Here is a 15,527-nt window from a genome sequence, read left to right as displayed (position 1 = left end):
GTACAACTACTTTGGATAAATAGTAGACTCTACTAAACCTGACCACATGCACACTTCATGGCCCGGAATTCCCACATCTAGAACATACCCAACAGAAATGTGCCCATGTATTTGCCAAAAGACGTGTCCAAGAACTTCATAGTAGCACTAACTATGGTACAGTTGACCCCCTAACAACATGGGTTTGAACTGTGCAGGTCCGCTAATACATGGATTCTTTACAGTACAGTACTGTAAATGTGCATTTCCTGCCTTATGGTTTTCTGTTTTTAAATTTTTATTTTAAATCCAGTGTAGTTAAAATATAGCATTATGTTAGTTTCAGGTGTACAATACAGTGACTCAGCAGTTCTCTACATTACTCAGTGCTCATCAAGGTAAGTGTACCTTTAATCCCCTTCACCTATTTCACCCGTACTCCCACCCTGTCTTATGATTTTCTTTATAACATTTTCTTTTCTCTAGCTCATTTTATTGTAAGAATACAGCGTGTACTACATATACAAAATATATGTTAATCAACTGTTTATGTTAGTGGGAAGGCTTCTGATCAGTGGTTAAGTTTGAGGAGGAGTCAAAAGTTACACACGGGGCACCTGTGTTTGGCTTCATTGGTTAGGTGTCTAACTCTTGGTTTTAGCTTGGGTCATGATCTCAGGGTTGTGGGATCGAGCTCCATGCCAGGCTCTGCACTGGGCATGGAGCCTACTTAGGATTCTCGCCCTCTGCCCTCTGCTTCCCCCACTACCTCATCTCTCCTTCTCTAAAATAAATAAGTAAATCTTAAAAAAAAAAAGTTATGCACAAATTTTTAACTACGCAGAGAAGCCAGTGCTGCTAACCCCCACATTGTTCAAGGGTCAACTGTAGTTAGAAATTGGAAATAGCCTAAATGTCCACTCACAGAATAAATAAATCCATATCGTATATCCAGACCATGGGAAACTAAACAATAGGAAGGAGCACTCTGCCACTCCCTACAACAACATGAATGCATCTCCCAAACATAATGTTGAGTGAAGAAAATCAGGCAAAAGAATATATACCAAATGATTCCATTTAGGTAAAGCTCAAAAACAGACAATATTGATCTATGAAGTTAGAAGTCAAGCTAGTAGTTTCCTTTGGGATCAGTGAGATCAAGAAGAAATAAGAGATCTCTGAGCAGGGGATAACGGGTGTTAATGTTCTGTTTCATGATCTGGGTGCTGATTACATGGGAATTTCACTTTGTGAAATTTCATTAAGGTGTACGTATGGCATCCATGCACTTTTCTCTGTATGTGTTATAAACTTCAATAAAATTTATAAAAATGAAATAAATTGGATGAAACTTATTCCTTCACTCAAGAGGCTTATGCTCTCATTGGGGAGCAATTAAAGAAACAACCAAGTGCAATTTGAGTGTTAAAATGGAATAAACCATGAGCTGTGAGAACCCAGGAAATCCTGACCAGAGACCCTCACTTCCTCCAGGAGGTGGCTTCTGAACTGGACTTCAGAGACCAAAAGGGGAGCCACGCCTAGTGTGCTTAGGAAAGCCAAAATAGTTGGCTGAGTACAACAAAAGGTGTGTAGAAGAACCGGCCAGAAGTGAGGCTGGAAATGTAGGTAAGAGTTAAGTTCTGGAGGCTCTCATGTGTTGGGTTATAGAATGTGGACTGTGTTTCAAAAGTGAATTCTTCATCAAGAAACACACAATATGTTGGGTTTTTAAAAAGAAAAGATTTTATTTATTTATTCATGAGAGACACACGGAGAGAGGAGAGGCATAGGCAGAGGGAGAAGCAGGCTCCCTACAGGGAGCCTGCTGCAGGACTCGATCCCAGGACCCCAGGATTATGCCCTGAGCCAAAGGCAGATGCTCAACCACTGAGTCACGCCTGCATCCCAATATGTTGGTTTTTAAAAAAATTCTATAGCCGCATGAAAAATGGCCATGATAAAAGAGAGTAGAGGCAGAGAAACCAGTTAGAAGGCAATTGTGCATGACCAAGAGACAGATAATCTGAATTTAGGTATTAGGTAATAGCAGTGGGAACCTAGAATAGGGTGAAATAGGACAATGGAGAGTCAGCCTGGATCAAGGGTGGAGCAACATGAACAGCAGAGGCAAAAGGCAGAGTTGAGCCGGAGGATGGTGCAGAGATGGGCTCGGTTTTAGATTAAAATGTCTGGGAAAAATTCAGATAGAGGTGTCCAGGAAGGCACAGGCAATCTGGATCTGGAATCCTGGATAACAGTAGGGCTGGATATGTAAGTGTGAGATTTGGCAGTTCCCTGCACAGAGACGGCAGTTAAGGCTTCAGAGTAGAAGGCATCGGCCGGGGAGAGGGCAGGCCAGTTGACCGCCGTGACCGTGGGCAATCAGAGTGCTGCCTTCCAGGCCTCCTCACAGAGTCCTCGTTCCCACACACTGGGTTGTATATACCTTTCTATGTTCCTCCATGTAGATTCCCCAGCCTCCCCCCACGCCGCCCCCTGCACCCCCAGCCCCACCCTCCATCCAAATGTTTTCACCCTTTCAAGGGGCTTATCTCAAGCTCCTTCTCTTCTCTCAAGTTTTCCCAGATTACTTTGGCTTGATTTATTTCTCCTCTAAACAGCTTCTGTACGTGTGTCAGCTAGCTTTCTAATTACCTGTGTCCTCTGTTAGATGAGATACCCATTTAGCTGCAACAGATAACAGTGGCCAAATAACAAGCCAACATAACTGGCTTAAACAGGACCAACGCTTATTTTTCTTTTCTATAGTAGCTGATGTGTAAGCAGAGCAAAGCTGATAAGATGCTGGGGACCTAGGCTTCTTCCATCTGTTGCTGTGCCATAATATAAGATAAATGCTATTGTTCCCACCATTCCTTCTGCATTTCAACCAGTGGCAAGAAGAGAAGGGAAGTGGAGAGAAGGTCCCTTCCGTGTAAGGCTGTGTCCTGGAAGTGGCACATGTCACTTCTGCTTACAGCCCTTTAGCCAGAATTTAAGTCACTTGGCCACTCCTAGCTGCAAAGGAGTCTGGGAAATATAATCTTTATCTGGAAGGCTGTGTGATTAACTAAACCTCTGGGATTCTACTACTTAAGAAAAAAGGAGGAATTGGATATTGGATAAGAGCTAGAAGTCTCTGTTATGTCTCCCCATATAAGCATCTTTTGGGTAGGAATTATAAGTGTAAATGTTCCATTAATTCAGTGAATAATTTATATGTGCATAACACAGCCATTCTAGGTTTTTCCTTTAGTATTTGGCTTTATAGGTGCTTATCTTACCCAGAGTTTAATGTCCTCTTTGAAGCAAGGACTCTGTCTTACACATCCTGGTGTGTTTCTGATCCTATAAATATTTCCTTTAAATGATACTGACCTTCTATTCCATACTCCCAGTGTTCAATCTTAAAGATTTTTTTTTTAATTTATTCATGAGAGAGAGAGAGAGAAGCAGTTTCCACGCAGGGAGCCCGATGGGGGATCCGATCCCAGGACTCTAGGATCACTCCCTGGGCCGAAGGCAGGAACTAAACCTCTGAGCCACCCAGGGATTACCGCCCCCCCCACCCCGCCAGTGTTCGATATAATTATCCTTAATACTTGCCAGTTAAAGTTAAGCTGACCTATAGGAAAATGGCTAGTAGAATAAAACAGAGGAATTCTTTTTTTCCCCATGGCCATAATCTAGGGCTGACAGAAATTCTGAGAGTCCCTGTTATCATGGCCCAAGATGACCCCTGCTAGGAACCAGATCCCTATCCACACATTGGAGAATTTTCATTTAGAGGATTCTGATTACGATTCTGATTACCAAGGAGCCAGCTCAGAAATTGGGTCTTTAATGCAGACTTTGTGGAGTCATGTAAGGAAGCCAGACTGCGACCATTCACCCATTCACTTAATCAACCAATGGTGTTGGGCCCCTCTTCCATGACAGGCACAGGGTGCATTGGAAACACACTGAGGTCTGTCACAGAGAGGAGGCTCTTTGTTGGAAAGGGACAAAAGACACAGAGAGAACATACATCATGATGAGGAAGTCCACAAAGCTCCAAGAGCAGCTACCCAGAGACCTAACTCATGGGGAACGTCCAGGGGAGACACAGGGAGGCCCAGTGTAGGACTGGAGACCAGTGCCATCAAAGGAAAGGTTCACCTTTGGCCCACTGATGTCTTAACTTCAGATTCCAATTTCCTGGGCCCTAGGGTTTCAAGCAGTTAAGCTGGGCTGGTGACAGGAAGAATCAGGTACGGATGGGAAGGAAGCAGATCTGACTGAGACCAGTTTATAAGAGAGGCCCCAGAGGGACTGAGGTAACAAGTGCTCTGTGATTTGCGGCCAAGGCTGCTGGGCATATCTGCTTTCCTTACAGTGGAATCTGGACTGTGTCCCTAAAGACCACATCCTTCTCTTGGGGTGAGAGTGGGGAGACTTGCAGGAGTCTAAACAGAGAGACAGGAGGAAGGCAGAGTGACTTCCCAGGAAGCTCACCCCTCAGGGAGGGAGGTGGACCTAAGAAAAAATAGTTTGGGGCTGAATTGTTTTCACTCCGCAGAGCTGGCCACCTGAATGTGTGAAACAACATTTCTGGGGGTTCAAAGTGTAGGGGAAAAATGGGCAAAGGGAGGGCCACCCAGGTGGCTCAGTGGTTGAGTGTCTGCCTTTGGCTCAGGTCATGATTCCCTGGGTCCTGGGATCGAGTCCCTCATCAGGCTCCCCTCCCTGCAGCTTCTCCCTCGGCCTTTCTCTGTGTGTCTATCATGAATAAATAAATAAATAAACAAATAAACTTTTAAAAAAATGGGCAAAGGGGCTGCAACAGAGTCTTTAAATATCTGTTTGCCCACAAGTGACTTGAGAGTTGTATCTCTCCATCTGCTTCCCACTCTCTCTGGCATCTTGCTTTGTATTTAGTCCCTCGTGAAGCTTTCCAAAGGGCTTTTATGCCTCTTAGGCATTTTCCCCTCAGGGAATAAAGAAAACAGTGTCACTCAACAGTCACTTGATTTGTGTAAGGACCTGAACTCTCTGAGGAGTATTCTGTGGGAGTCACCCAGGGCTGGAGAGCAGGGAGTCCCGGGGTCTGGTCTGAGTTTCTGGCCCTTGGACTCTTTCTGTGGAATCAGAAACAGGAATATACTCTGCTGCCAATGGAGGTGATGAGTACACAACGAAATGATATAAAAATTAAAGGGGTATATCAGCGGAAGGTTGATGTACTTATGAAACACACATAGCGGTCTGTCAAAGGATGGATCCATGCCCTGCACATCAGTTCATAGTGGCCAGGACAAACTCCAGCTGGAGAATCCAGCTGTACCTGTGGGAAAAATGCCATCAGCAGCATTCTTTGTTACAGTCCCCAGCTGGAAACCATCTACTTTTTCAGTACATACATATACTGAGGTACAACCGTTCAGTGGAATACAATGTAGCAATGAAAATGAACAAACTTGGGGTGCTTGGCTGGTTTAGTCAGTAGAGTATGGGACTCTTGCTCTGGGGGTCATGAGTTCGAGCCCAACATTAGGTGTAGAGTTCATTTTTAAAAAATAATTAAAAATAATAAAAAAATAATAATAACAGAACATGAGAAACTCTTAACTCTGGGAAACGAACAAGGGGTAGTGGAAAGGGAGGTGGAAAAAAAAAAAAAAAGGAAAGGGAGGTGGGAGGGGGGATGAGGTGACTGGGTGACAGGCACCGAGGGGGGCACCTGATGGGATGAGCACTGGGTGTTATGCTATATGTTGGCAAATCGAACTCCAATAAAAATATACAAAAAATAATAATAATAAAATAAAATTTAAAAAACTAGAAGAAAGAAGGAGGAGGAGGAGGACGAAAGCTTCACAGAACAGCATGGATAAATCTCCCAGGCATCAAGTTGAATAAAAGAAGTAAGTCACAGTAGAATACATGCAGTATGATTCTATTTATGTAACATTCAAAGCCAGGCAAAAAAAAAAAATAAGATTTTATTTATTTATTCATTCAAGAGAGACACACAGAGAAAGGCAGAGACATAGGGAGCCCTATTCCGGACTGGATTCCAGGACCCCAGGATCAAGACCTGAGCCAAAGGCAGATGCTCAACCACTGAGCCACGCAGGCACCCGAAAGTCAAGTAAAATTAAACCACAGTGTTGAGGAATGAGTCCCCTGGGTAAATCCACAAAGAGAAGCCTCTGAATTATCATCACAAAAGTAGGAATAGCAAGTACCTCCTTTGGGGAAGGAGGAGGCGAGAGGGGTTTGCATTCTGGAAGTGGCTGCAGAGTAGGTCCGCTGGGGAACTGCCACTCCCTGTTTCTTGCCTGAGAGGTTACATCTGTGTTCCCTTTAAAATTATTCTTTAAACTGTACATATGCATTTTATGTAGTCTTCTGGATATGGTCTGTCTTACAATTAAAAAAATCTAAATGTATCTGAAACCAACAGGAAACCACCCAAAATTAGAATAGTAGCCTCAGAGATCCACTACCTCAATTTTATAAATAAGGAGACAGAAGCCCAGAGAAGTTACAGGCTTGCTCTAGGTCACAGAATGTGTTACCCGTTGGGACCAGAATGAGGTCCAACATTTAACTCAGCGCTCCTCTACTGCCTTCCATCTCTCTGAAGAGTCCTCTCTGGGGGAAGGTGGAAGGCACAGCTTTTAAAACCGAGAATTTCCTTGTTTTGTGAAAAGCAAACAAAACAAAAACAAAACAAAACAAAACAAAACAAAACAAAAAACGTGAGTTAGTAGGCTGATAGAATAAAGAACTGGTATAAACTCCGAGGATTGTAAACACTTTTGAGATGGAATTTTAAAAGATTTAAATATGTCCCTCCAAAGTCACATCACTGTAATGATAAAATTACAAAAACCAAATACCAGAAATCTCTGGCAACTCTGAAATGCAGAGTTGCACTCAGGCTCTGTCCGATTTGCAGATGGTATCGGGATGAAGGGCTTGCAGGGGCTGGGGGAGGGGGGAGCAAGGACAGGGAGCCAGGAAGTCTGCAATTTTATTGACTTCTCCACCTGGCCTAGGTGAGACCCCTAGCCCTGGGACAGTCAGGAAAGGAACCTCTGCTATCTCTCTGAGAGCTTTTTTGTTTTGTTTAGAGGTCAATTACTTCCCATTTGGGAAACTTGTGAACATTAAGAGGTGACTGGAGTGACGGGCCAGAACGTTGCAGATAAGAGCTGATTGCTTGCAGAGCGCCTCCCCGGTGAAGGCCCCACCTTGGATAAGCTGGGGACGGTGAGACGCACACACAAAGGGGCAGCTTTCAGTGCAAAGGAGAGATTACAGGACGGAAGATGGGCAGCTGGAGGGGCTGGGGGCGGGGGGTGTTGATGATCTGAGAGAAGGATCATTTTTTTAAGTGATCTTGATGGCCAGAAAGTGGGGAGATGGGAGAAGAGAGTTTCTCTTCCCTCCACTTTTCTTTTGGAAAGCCATCGCTCAAACTTTCAGGCTCTAGAGAGAAAGCCACCTGGACTGCAAACGGACAAGGTTTCATTAGTTTAGGAGTTGGTTTTGGTTTTATTATTTTTTTTGTCGTTTAGACCGGCAAATGTGGATGCTACAAAAATCTCACAAATGTCACACATCAACGGAACCTCTGGAGAGTCACACTCCCTCCCGCCACCCATGTCCCTTCAGCCAACTGAACGCTGGTTACAAATTCCCAGAAGCTAGCCTTGAATTGTATCCCACACTACTGTAAAATGTGAGCATGGCTTTGTCATGTGCCCACTTAACTTTTCTCCATTCCTAAGTCTTCGACCTTTCCTGGAACCTCTCCCAGTAAACAGTGTCATTCCCACACTAATCACCAGGCTTAATCACCTCCTGCAAGCACCCCCAACTCCTCCCCCACCCCTTCCCTTTCTTTCTAGAGAGGGCGCATTGTCTGTTCTACTTGACACGCCGCATATACCACCTTGTATTTTTAGATGCCTTTCTGTGTTGGTTTCTGGTATCCAATCAGATAATAAATTTCCTTTTTTTTTTTTTTAAGATTTTATTCATTCATGAGAGACACAAAGAGAGGCAGAGACGCCAGAGGCCAGAGGGAGAAACAGGCTCCCTGTGGGGAGCCCGATGTGAGACTCGATTCCAGGACTTCAGGCCCTGAGCCAAAGGCAGATGTTCCACCGCTGAACCACCCAGGCACCCCAGATAATAAATTTCTGAAGGGCAGCAGCCAAAGCTTATTTCCTTTTGTATCCCTTCCAGACATGTTCAGTAATGACTGACTTACTGATGGATTGAACCAAGCCCCCTTCCCCTTCACTCACAGCCTTAACCAAGCCATGGTTCTTCCTCCTGTGCTTTTCTAGTGGTGCAAAGTGTGGAGGGAGCTTGGGAAGCAAGGTTATTCAGAATACCACATGTCTACTAACTGCCCTTTGGGTTACTTTTCTATGTTAGAAGAGGCAAAGGGGTGAAGAAACTTTTTTTTTTTTTTTAAAGATTACATGCATTTATTCATGAGAGTACACACAGAGACTTAGGCAGAGGGAGAAGCAGGCTCCCCGCAGGGCGCCCAGTTGGGGACTCCTGATCCCAGGACTTGGGATCATGCCCGATATTCAACCACTGAGCCAACCAGGCACTCACATTTCCTCATTTTCTACTCGGTGCCAAGGACTTTGCTAGATCCATGTGATGATGACCTACATTTCTAGGGCAAGAACCTTACCCAAAAAATAACAACAAAGGATTTTTAAAAATTAACATGTGATACTTTAGAATCTGATCTTGGAAAAATTTAATACAACACACTTAACAACTAAAGACTGGTTACTCAGTAGAGTATGAAGGATGGTTACTCAGTAGAAGCATGAACTTAATGTCAACTGTCATGAACATAAGGCCAGTGTCCATGGGTATTTCCCTATTTTAAGGAATATTCCCCAAAGTACTGTACGGCCATTTCCTCGTGATGGAGATTTTAGCCTTTTTTTTTTTTTTTTTAGCTTAACTTAATTGACCAAGGAATATTTATTGATAGTTCCAAATTTACAGTATACATACTGCCCTTTTTAACCACAGGAGCTCAGCACTAACTATAACTGCATGACACTGTGGGGTATTTCTAAATGTATTTTTACTAGCAGCAAAAGTAGAGAAGTCAAAGAGAAAAGGATGAAAATAAAAAGGAGACAAAATGTAAGGAAATGGTAGTAAGAAAAAAGAACAGTAGTCTTGTTTTTAGCTGAAACACAAACTTGAAGAGATGTAAGCTATCAATAGTCAGGTACAGTTTACAAGGACCAAGAAGTCTTGTTTCCCACGTTAAAGAAAACAACCAGGACACATTCAGAAATGAGAACATGCAGGTTGAGTACATTTGCACTAAATATTCAAATTTAAGTAGAATTTAACTTTTGGCAAGTTAGTGCTGGAGGGGTGAAGAACCAGAGTTTTCATAGCCTAAAAATGTTATCCAAGAAAAAAAAAAGAGCATGATTCCCCTACTAGTGCCTGCCAAAGTAAGTTTATTTAATCCCTTGTTCCCATTAATAAAATGAGCTTGTTTTCAGACTTTAATTTGCATAATTTCAAACACATTTGGGGTGGAGAGTCATGATTTCCCTAAAGTTCAGGCTTTCTACCCTTGGTGTTTGGATGTATGCCCATATTGGGGGGTCTCCTTTCCTGCTGCACAATTTACAAAAGGGTTATGTTCTGAAAGAAGCATTACAGAGGGAGAGGGGGTGTGAGAGGAGACATCAGGTAACCAGCTTATCTGGAGGGCTTCATCCACTTTGTCTCCCTAGGAAAGCCTGTAGGTCCCGAGGAGTCAGAACTTCTGGGCTTCATTTTTTTAATTTTAATTCGCAGTTGTTGAGGAGGTGAGAGGTGGGTAGATTCTAATGGCCTACACACATGCACACACACACAGAGAAATATACGAAGTGTATGTACTCAAGGTGCTGAGGTGTATACACGGGGTAAAACGCAGTGACCCTGAAGGGGAGAACCAGAATGTACTGGGTACCTTGCAGGAGAGCAACCTGGTCCCCAGAGGACAAGGCCGAGGAGAGGCCTGGGGTTGGGGGAGGCGGGTTTGGGGGCAGTTTGAACTCCCAGGTGGGCTTGGCTCACACAGTGGTTCCTCTCCCTGACCCCCTGGATGCTCCCCCTTCCTCCGCTCTTCACTCGGGTTCCCACACCTCCTGCGGCTAACTTTTCACATTCTTCCCCAACGGAGGATTGAGGTGCTCTAGAGCACCCTCCCACCCCATTCACGCACACCCCCTCCCCTGGCCCAGGTCCCCGGGCTGCTGCACAGAACTTGAAGAGCCCATCAGCAAACCCTGACTTTGAGCCCCGACAAGTCATCTGCCTCAGGACTGCTCCGACCCCCCAAACTGCCAGCACCCCCTAGGCTTTCCTCCCTCCGGGTGCTGCTTCGTGGGCGGCCGGCGAAGGCCCGGTGCGCTTCACGTCCCCGGCGAGAAGAATGTCCCCAGGGCCTTCAGCGCGATGACCTGCGGGGGGCAGTTCGCAGTCCCGGGGATCGCTCAGGGAGAAGTGCCCTCGGGTCGCCCGTTCCTTCCAGCGCCGGAGCCGGTGGGCGGAGAGGCTGGGCCGGAGCGCGGAGCCGGGGCGCCTCACCAGGCCCTGACACCCTGCAGCGCGGCGGCCACAGGGCCCTGCGAGGTGCCGCCGGGGCCACCCCCACCCAACCCCGCGCCGGCCAGGGCTGCGGGCGGCGCGGGACGCGGGGGTGCACTGGCGTAGCCCCCGCCGTAGCCTGCGCCGAAAGGAGCGCCCGCGTAGCCGCCGTAACAGGAGTAGGGAGCCGCGGGGGCGCCGTAGGGCCCGGGAAAAGCTGGCGCGCCGGGGCCCAGGCAGGGCTTGCCATCCCGCACCAGCACCGGCACCGCCACCCGGCGCGGCGCTAGGGGGTGGCCCGCCAGCTCCAGGGACTTGTCCTGGCGCTGTCTCTTGCACTTGTAGCGCCGGTTCTGGAACCAGATCTTGACCTGCGTGGGCGTGAGCTGCAGCGCGCCGGCCAGGTGCTCGCGCTCGGGCGCCGACAGGTACCGCTGCTGCTTGAAGCGCCGCTCCAGCGCCAGCACCTGCGCCTGCGAGAAGAGCACGCGCGGCCTCCGCCGCTGCCGCTCCTTGGGCTGCTCGGTGCCGTCCCCGCGCGCGCCGGTGCCAACGTCGCCAACGCCGCGCTCTGGCCCCCGGGTCCCGCCGCGGAGGGGAGGGGCTGCGCGGAGGCCCGGCTCTAAAAGCACAGGAAGGAGCAGCGTCAGCGCCCAGCCTCGGGGTTACCTGTGCAAGTTCTACCTCGTTTTTAAGGGACGCCCCTCTCCCCCGGTAGTACTTCACTTCACAGCCTCCTTCTGTCCCCTTTGTTGACCCCTCATCCCCGTCCCAGGGCGATCTGAAGGCTCCTTTACCGCCAGCCTCTGTCGCGATGGTACCTGCAGGCCCACATGTACATTGCGACCCTCTGGGGTCTCCGGTGTGCAGCCCTTTCTCAAAAAGAGGTTGGCCAAGAGTTTAAGACAACTTCATTTTCTTAGAATACCTGTGTATGGGTGGGGTGGGGGTGGGGGCAATTCGATTCTAAAGTGTGGTCGAGTTTGGGGGAGCTTTTGCCGCAAGGACCAAGTGTGAATGTGGGGGACTGTTAGATGGAGGTTGACTTTGGACTGCCCTTGTCGGGAAGGAGGGGGCGGAGAAAGAGGGAGAGATAGTGATAGAGAGGGGGAGAGAGCGTGAAAACTTGGTGACGTGCTTGTCCGCGGATTCCTGTCTGGGTTCCTGTCTGCCTGGTTATCTATCCATGGTGGTCCTCCGAGCATCACGGGGTGTTCCGATCCAAGCGCAGGGGCGGGTGTCCGGGTATCCCCCACCTTCACCCCACCTTTGTGCACACCCTTGTCTTTTTGGCCATTAAGTGCTCCACCGGCATCAAGGACCCGGCTCCTCTTTCTTGGATGTGTTGCTCTGTAATTCCAATTAGCAAAATAAAGGCAAACGAAATATTTTTCTGACTCCTGATTTTTGGCTCAGAAACCTAGAGTCTCTTGGAGGTATATACAAAGTTTAGGTCCATATAAGGCTTTTTAAAAATTATTTTATTTATTTATTTTCATATTTGGCTTTTTAGAAAGCAGCCTCCTTCCTTTTGGGGTCTCTTCGGCAAGCAGGTAGCGTTGGTTTTGCTCTGGCTTTCTCTCCCCACCCCCACCCCCGTACCTAGCCAATCACCCCGAGATGGCCGTGCTTGAAGCCCCCCGAAACACAGCTTTTCCTTCTCTTCTTCCCCCCTCTCTTATGTCTTGGCTAAGTTCTGTTTTAATCCAAGGGTGTGTAGAGAGGAAATGCCGAGTTTTCATGGGAAAGCATGCCAGGAGAAACCAGGAACGTGGAATGGCTGCAAGCTGGTGGCAAGGTGGAGCAGAACAGCCTAATTAAAGAAGGTGTAGGTTGAGACCCGACTTCAAGTCCTCAGTCGCGTTGACACAGTCTCCAGGAGGCAGATAATGGAACTGTTTGGTATTTGGAAGTTTGAGGAAATACAAACTTCCTTCAAAGAAACCTGTGCTCAAAGAAACTGAGGAAATCTGTCAAAGAGGGAAAATATGGGCTGGGGCTTTATTCTTCGCAAATTGAAAAGTAACCAGTGACCTTCAGCAAATCTTTGGAATAAGCAGGACCCCGTTTGAGGCTCGCTGACCAGGCAGGCTATACCCGGGTGCATGCCAGCACCCAGAGCTCTCCTGGTCACCTGCTGGAGCCCCTCTCTCGGTGCATCCTTGAGATCAAGGTGATTTGACTGGGGACAGATGAGGGGCGCAGTGTCCACCAGTGATGTTTGATGGTTGCAGCGGCCTCGCGCTTCATTCCTGGAGCTGGGCACTGGCCCCTTCTTGGTGTCCACGGCAGGCAGCTCTTGAGAGATGCCACTCAGGGTTCGCCAGGGAGGAGGGATCCACTGCTCCTGCTTTTGGCTGCTAGCTGTGGGCCAAGGACTGTGACCCTTTCTCAGCAAAGCCAGAGCGAATGCCAAGTTGGCTGAGCAGCTCTGAGGGAATTAGTGTTTAGAGGCCGCTGCAGAAAACCCACAGGCTTCTCTGTGAATACAGCAAAAGTTTAATGTTCTCCCTGCTTCTGGAGTACATGAATAACCAGTCGAGGAATAACTGGGAACTAACTAGCCCCTTTACTTATTCGTTAATGCCTTGAACCGATGGGCCTGGCACAGCCTGGTGGAGGAGGCCCGGCCTGCCAGGCCTCAAGGGGGGTCACAGACTGCACATCGCTCATCTGGAAGCTGCAGACAGAGGCGCAGAAGTTTGTGGAGAGGAAGAGTCGCTTTTTCATCCCTTCGAATGTCTGAAACTGTCCTGGGTTGCAGGAGACAATGCAACGCAGCTCACCGCTCGCTCCTTCCCTTCCTGCCGCTGGACGCAGGTGCCCGGCCTCGCTGGCGGTGCACGAGGCTGTGCTTTCGGAGACCAGGGCTCAGACTCCCCGGAGCCGTCCCCTCGGAGCAGCGAAACCGGAACTGCCCTTACCCTGCCCAGACGCGGTGGATTTGTCGCCAGCGCCCTCAGGGGCCGTCCAGGCCTAGGGACTCAACATTACCTGATCTGGTCGCCACCTCTCATTGTCCAGAGGAGGAACCCGGGCGGAGGAATGGACGTGGGTGGCCAGGCCAGGCCAGGCAGCAAGTGCAAAGAAAGGGCTGCGATTGATCCCAGAGTCGGCAGAGTTTCCACTCGCAGGGCACTCGGCTGCTTTGATGGCTACACTTCTGGCAGACGATTTAGAGTAGGGAGACTCGGACATGGCAGGGAAGACTGGTGGTGATGGAGCACAGCTAAGATACTGTAGAGGGTTTCGCTGGAAGGAAGAGAAGCTGGAGTTTCTGGGATGTGTGGCTGTGAGTGGGTCATGCGTTTATGGGACTCAGGGGACAGGCTGTGGAAGTTATGAACCTCTAAGATCCGGGACCTTATTTTGTTAGGGAAGCACACTGGCTGTCTGGAGGAGATGATAGAGGGGGCTGAGAGATCTGGCTTTTTGGAATTGTCAAATAAGAGAAAAATGAGACTAGGCCCTTGGAGCAGAAGAGACCGGGGGATGCGTGTTATTCCTGTGCCACCTGGTAACGACCCCCACCACCACCACCAGCCATGATCTCCAAGTAGGAGCCCAGACCTGAGCGCGCCCACTTACGTGGCTCTCCCACGCGTTCCGCCTCCATCTGCGAGACCGTCTCGCAGGGAGCACCAGGAGGAGACCCCGACTGGTCCCGCCTTCTGCCGCTGTCGCCGCTGTCGCCGCCGCCGCCGCCACTGCAGGTGCCGGGAACCGCTGCCTTTCGCGGTTCTGGGAGGAGTCGCTGACACTGAAAACGTTCAGGGCTCCTCCGTGCCCCCCGGAGTTGCAAGGACTCGGAACCAATCTGCTCGCGCTCCAGCCTCAGGATGTCATCGACCGAGAAGGGGGTGGAGGTGACGGGGTTCAGCAGCATCTCGAAGGCGGAGGAGGCCGAGCTGGGGTGCCCCCCGTCCCCCTGGATCGCGGCGCCCTGAGCCTCCCGTCTCGTCGCTGCAAGCACCGCAGACCCCAGGTCTGGGGCAGAAGCCCGGTACCCAGCTCTGCTCCTTCCTCTGGGCCATCCCTGCCGGCCGGGTGACCGAGGCCGAGTGATGAGATCGCCGACCCTCATTGGTCCCGACGGAAACCACGTGCTTAACCCGCACCTTCCTCCCGGGGCGCTTTCTTCCAGCACCCTTCTAATTGCTCGTCAACCCCCAGCCACCATCCGGAAAGGTTTGGTTTGTGTTGACGGTTCTCAAAAGCAAGGAAGACTGGAGAGAGTGCTGCGCGCAGCTCGTGTTTCGGTGAATACGGTACTAGCGGGAGCTTGGAGGTCACTCCCCCGCCCAAGGGGGCGCTCCTAGAGGCCTTGGGAGCTTGGGGGTGGAACCCTTGCTCTGCAACCCGAGCCTATCCATCCCGCCCGGCCTTAGCTCAACTCTTCACTTATTAAGGAGGAAAACTGAGGTGGAGACAGCAGGGCACCCATGGGATTGGAGGAGCTTGCTGGAGTCTTAGCGGGCGCGGGGAGGGGGGAGGTGAGTGGGGGTGGAGGAGGGGGGGCGCGGCGGGGACCTCAGTCCAAAGAACAGGGGCTGGGCGGCGGAGGAGCTAGTGTTGACCCGCCTATGCCTAGACTAAACGGGAAACTTCTCGCTTAGAGCAGAATCTGGGTTTGGGGAACCCAGATCGGTCAGTTCCTAGGAGGATCCTCTCGGCTCCGGCTGCGAAGAAAGGGCTGGAAGCTAGACTGGGAGAGCCTCCTGGCTTCCTTGCGGCTCGGTGAGTGGGTGGGGAGGAGGAAACGTGATGAGCCAGCCCTCATGAAGGTGCCGGACAGGGGCTCCCTTTGCCCGTCTAGTCTTCCAGGTCCTTCTCTTCCTCCCCTTTATTCTCCCTAAAGTTAATTGTTTTCATGCGTGCATCGGGCGCTGGCGAGTCCCCGCATGGGATGGGAAGTT

The 15,527-nt window shown here is 49.4% G+C and overlaps 1 protein-coding gene across 1 annotated transcript; it reads right to left on the bottom strand.

Annotated features, from left to right (window-relative positions):
- Window positions 1-10,607: 10,607 nt before the first annotated feature.
- On the bottom strand, window positions 10,608-14,646 carry NKX2-6 (NK2 homeobox 6). Its single transcript, XM_072797145.1, has 2 exons — window positions 14,200-14,646; window positions 10,608-11,233 (listed from the first exon to the last, which is right to left on the bottom strand). Exons 1-2 carry the CDS (start codon window positions 14,495-14,497, stop codon window positions 10,608-10,610), a joined length of 924 nt encoding a protein of 307 aa, XP_072653246.1. The 5' UTR covers window positions 14,498-14,646.
- Between the last annotated feature and the right edge of the window lie 881 nt (window positions 14,647-15,527).

The sequence above is a fragment of the Canis lupus genome, chromosome 24 (genome assembly GCF_048164855.1).
Source record: "Canis lupus baileyi chromosome 24, mCanLup2.hap1, whole genome shotgun sequence".
NCBI lineage: Eukaryota > Metazoa > Chordata > Mammalia > Carnivora > Canidae > Canis > Canis lupus.
Note: the sequence above shows the minus strand (reverse complement) of the source record. Positions and strands in the feature narration are given on the sequence as shown.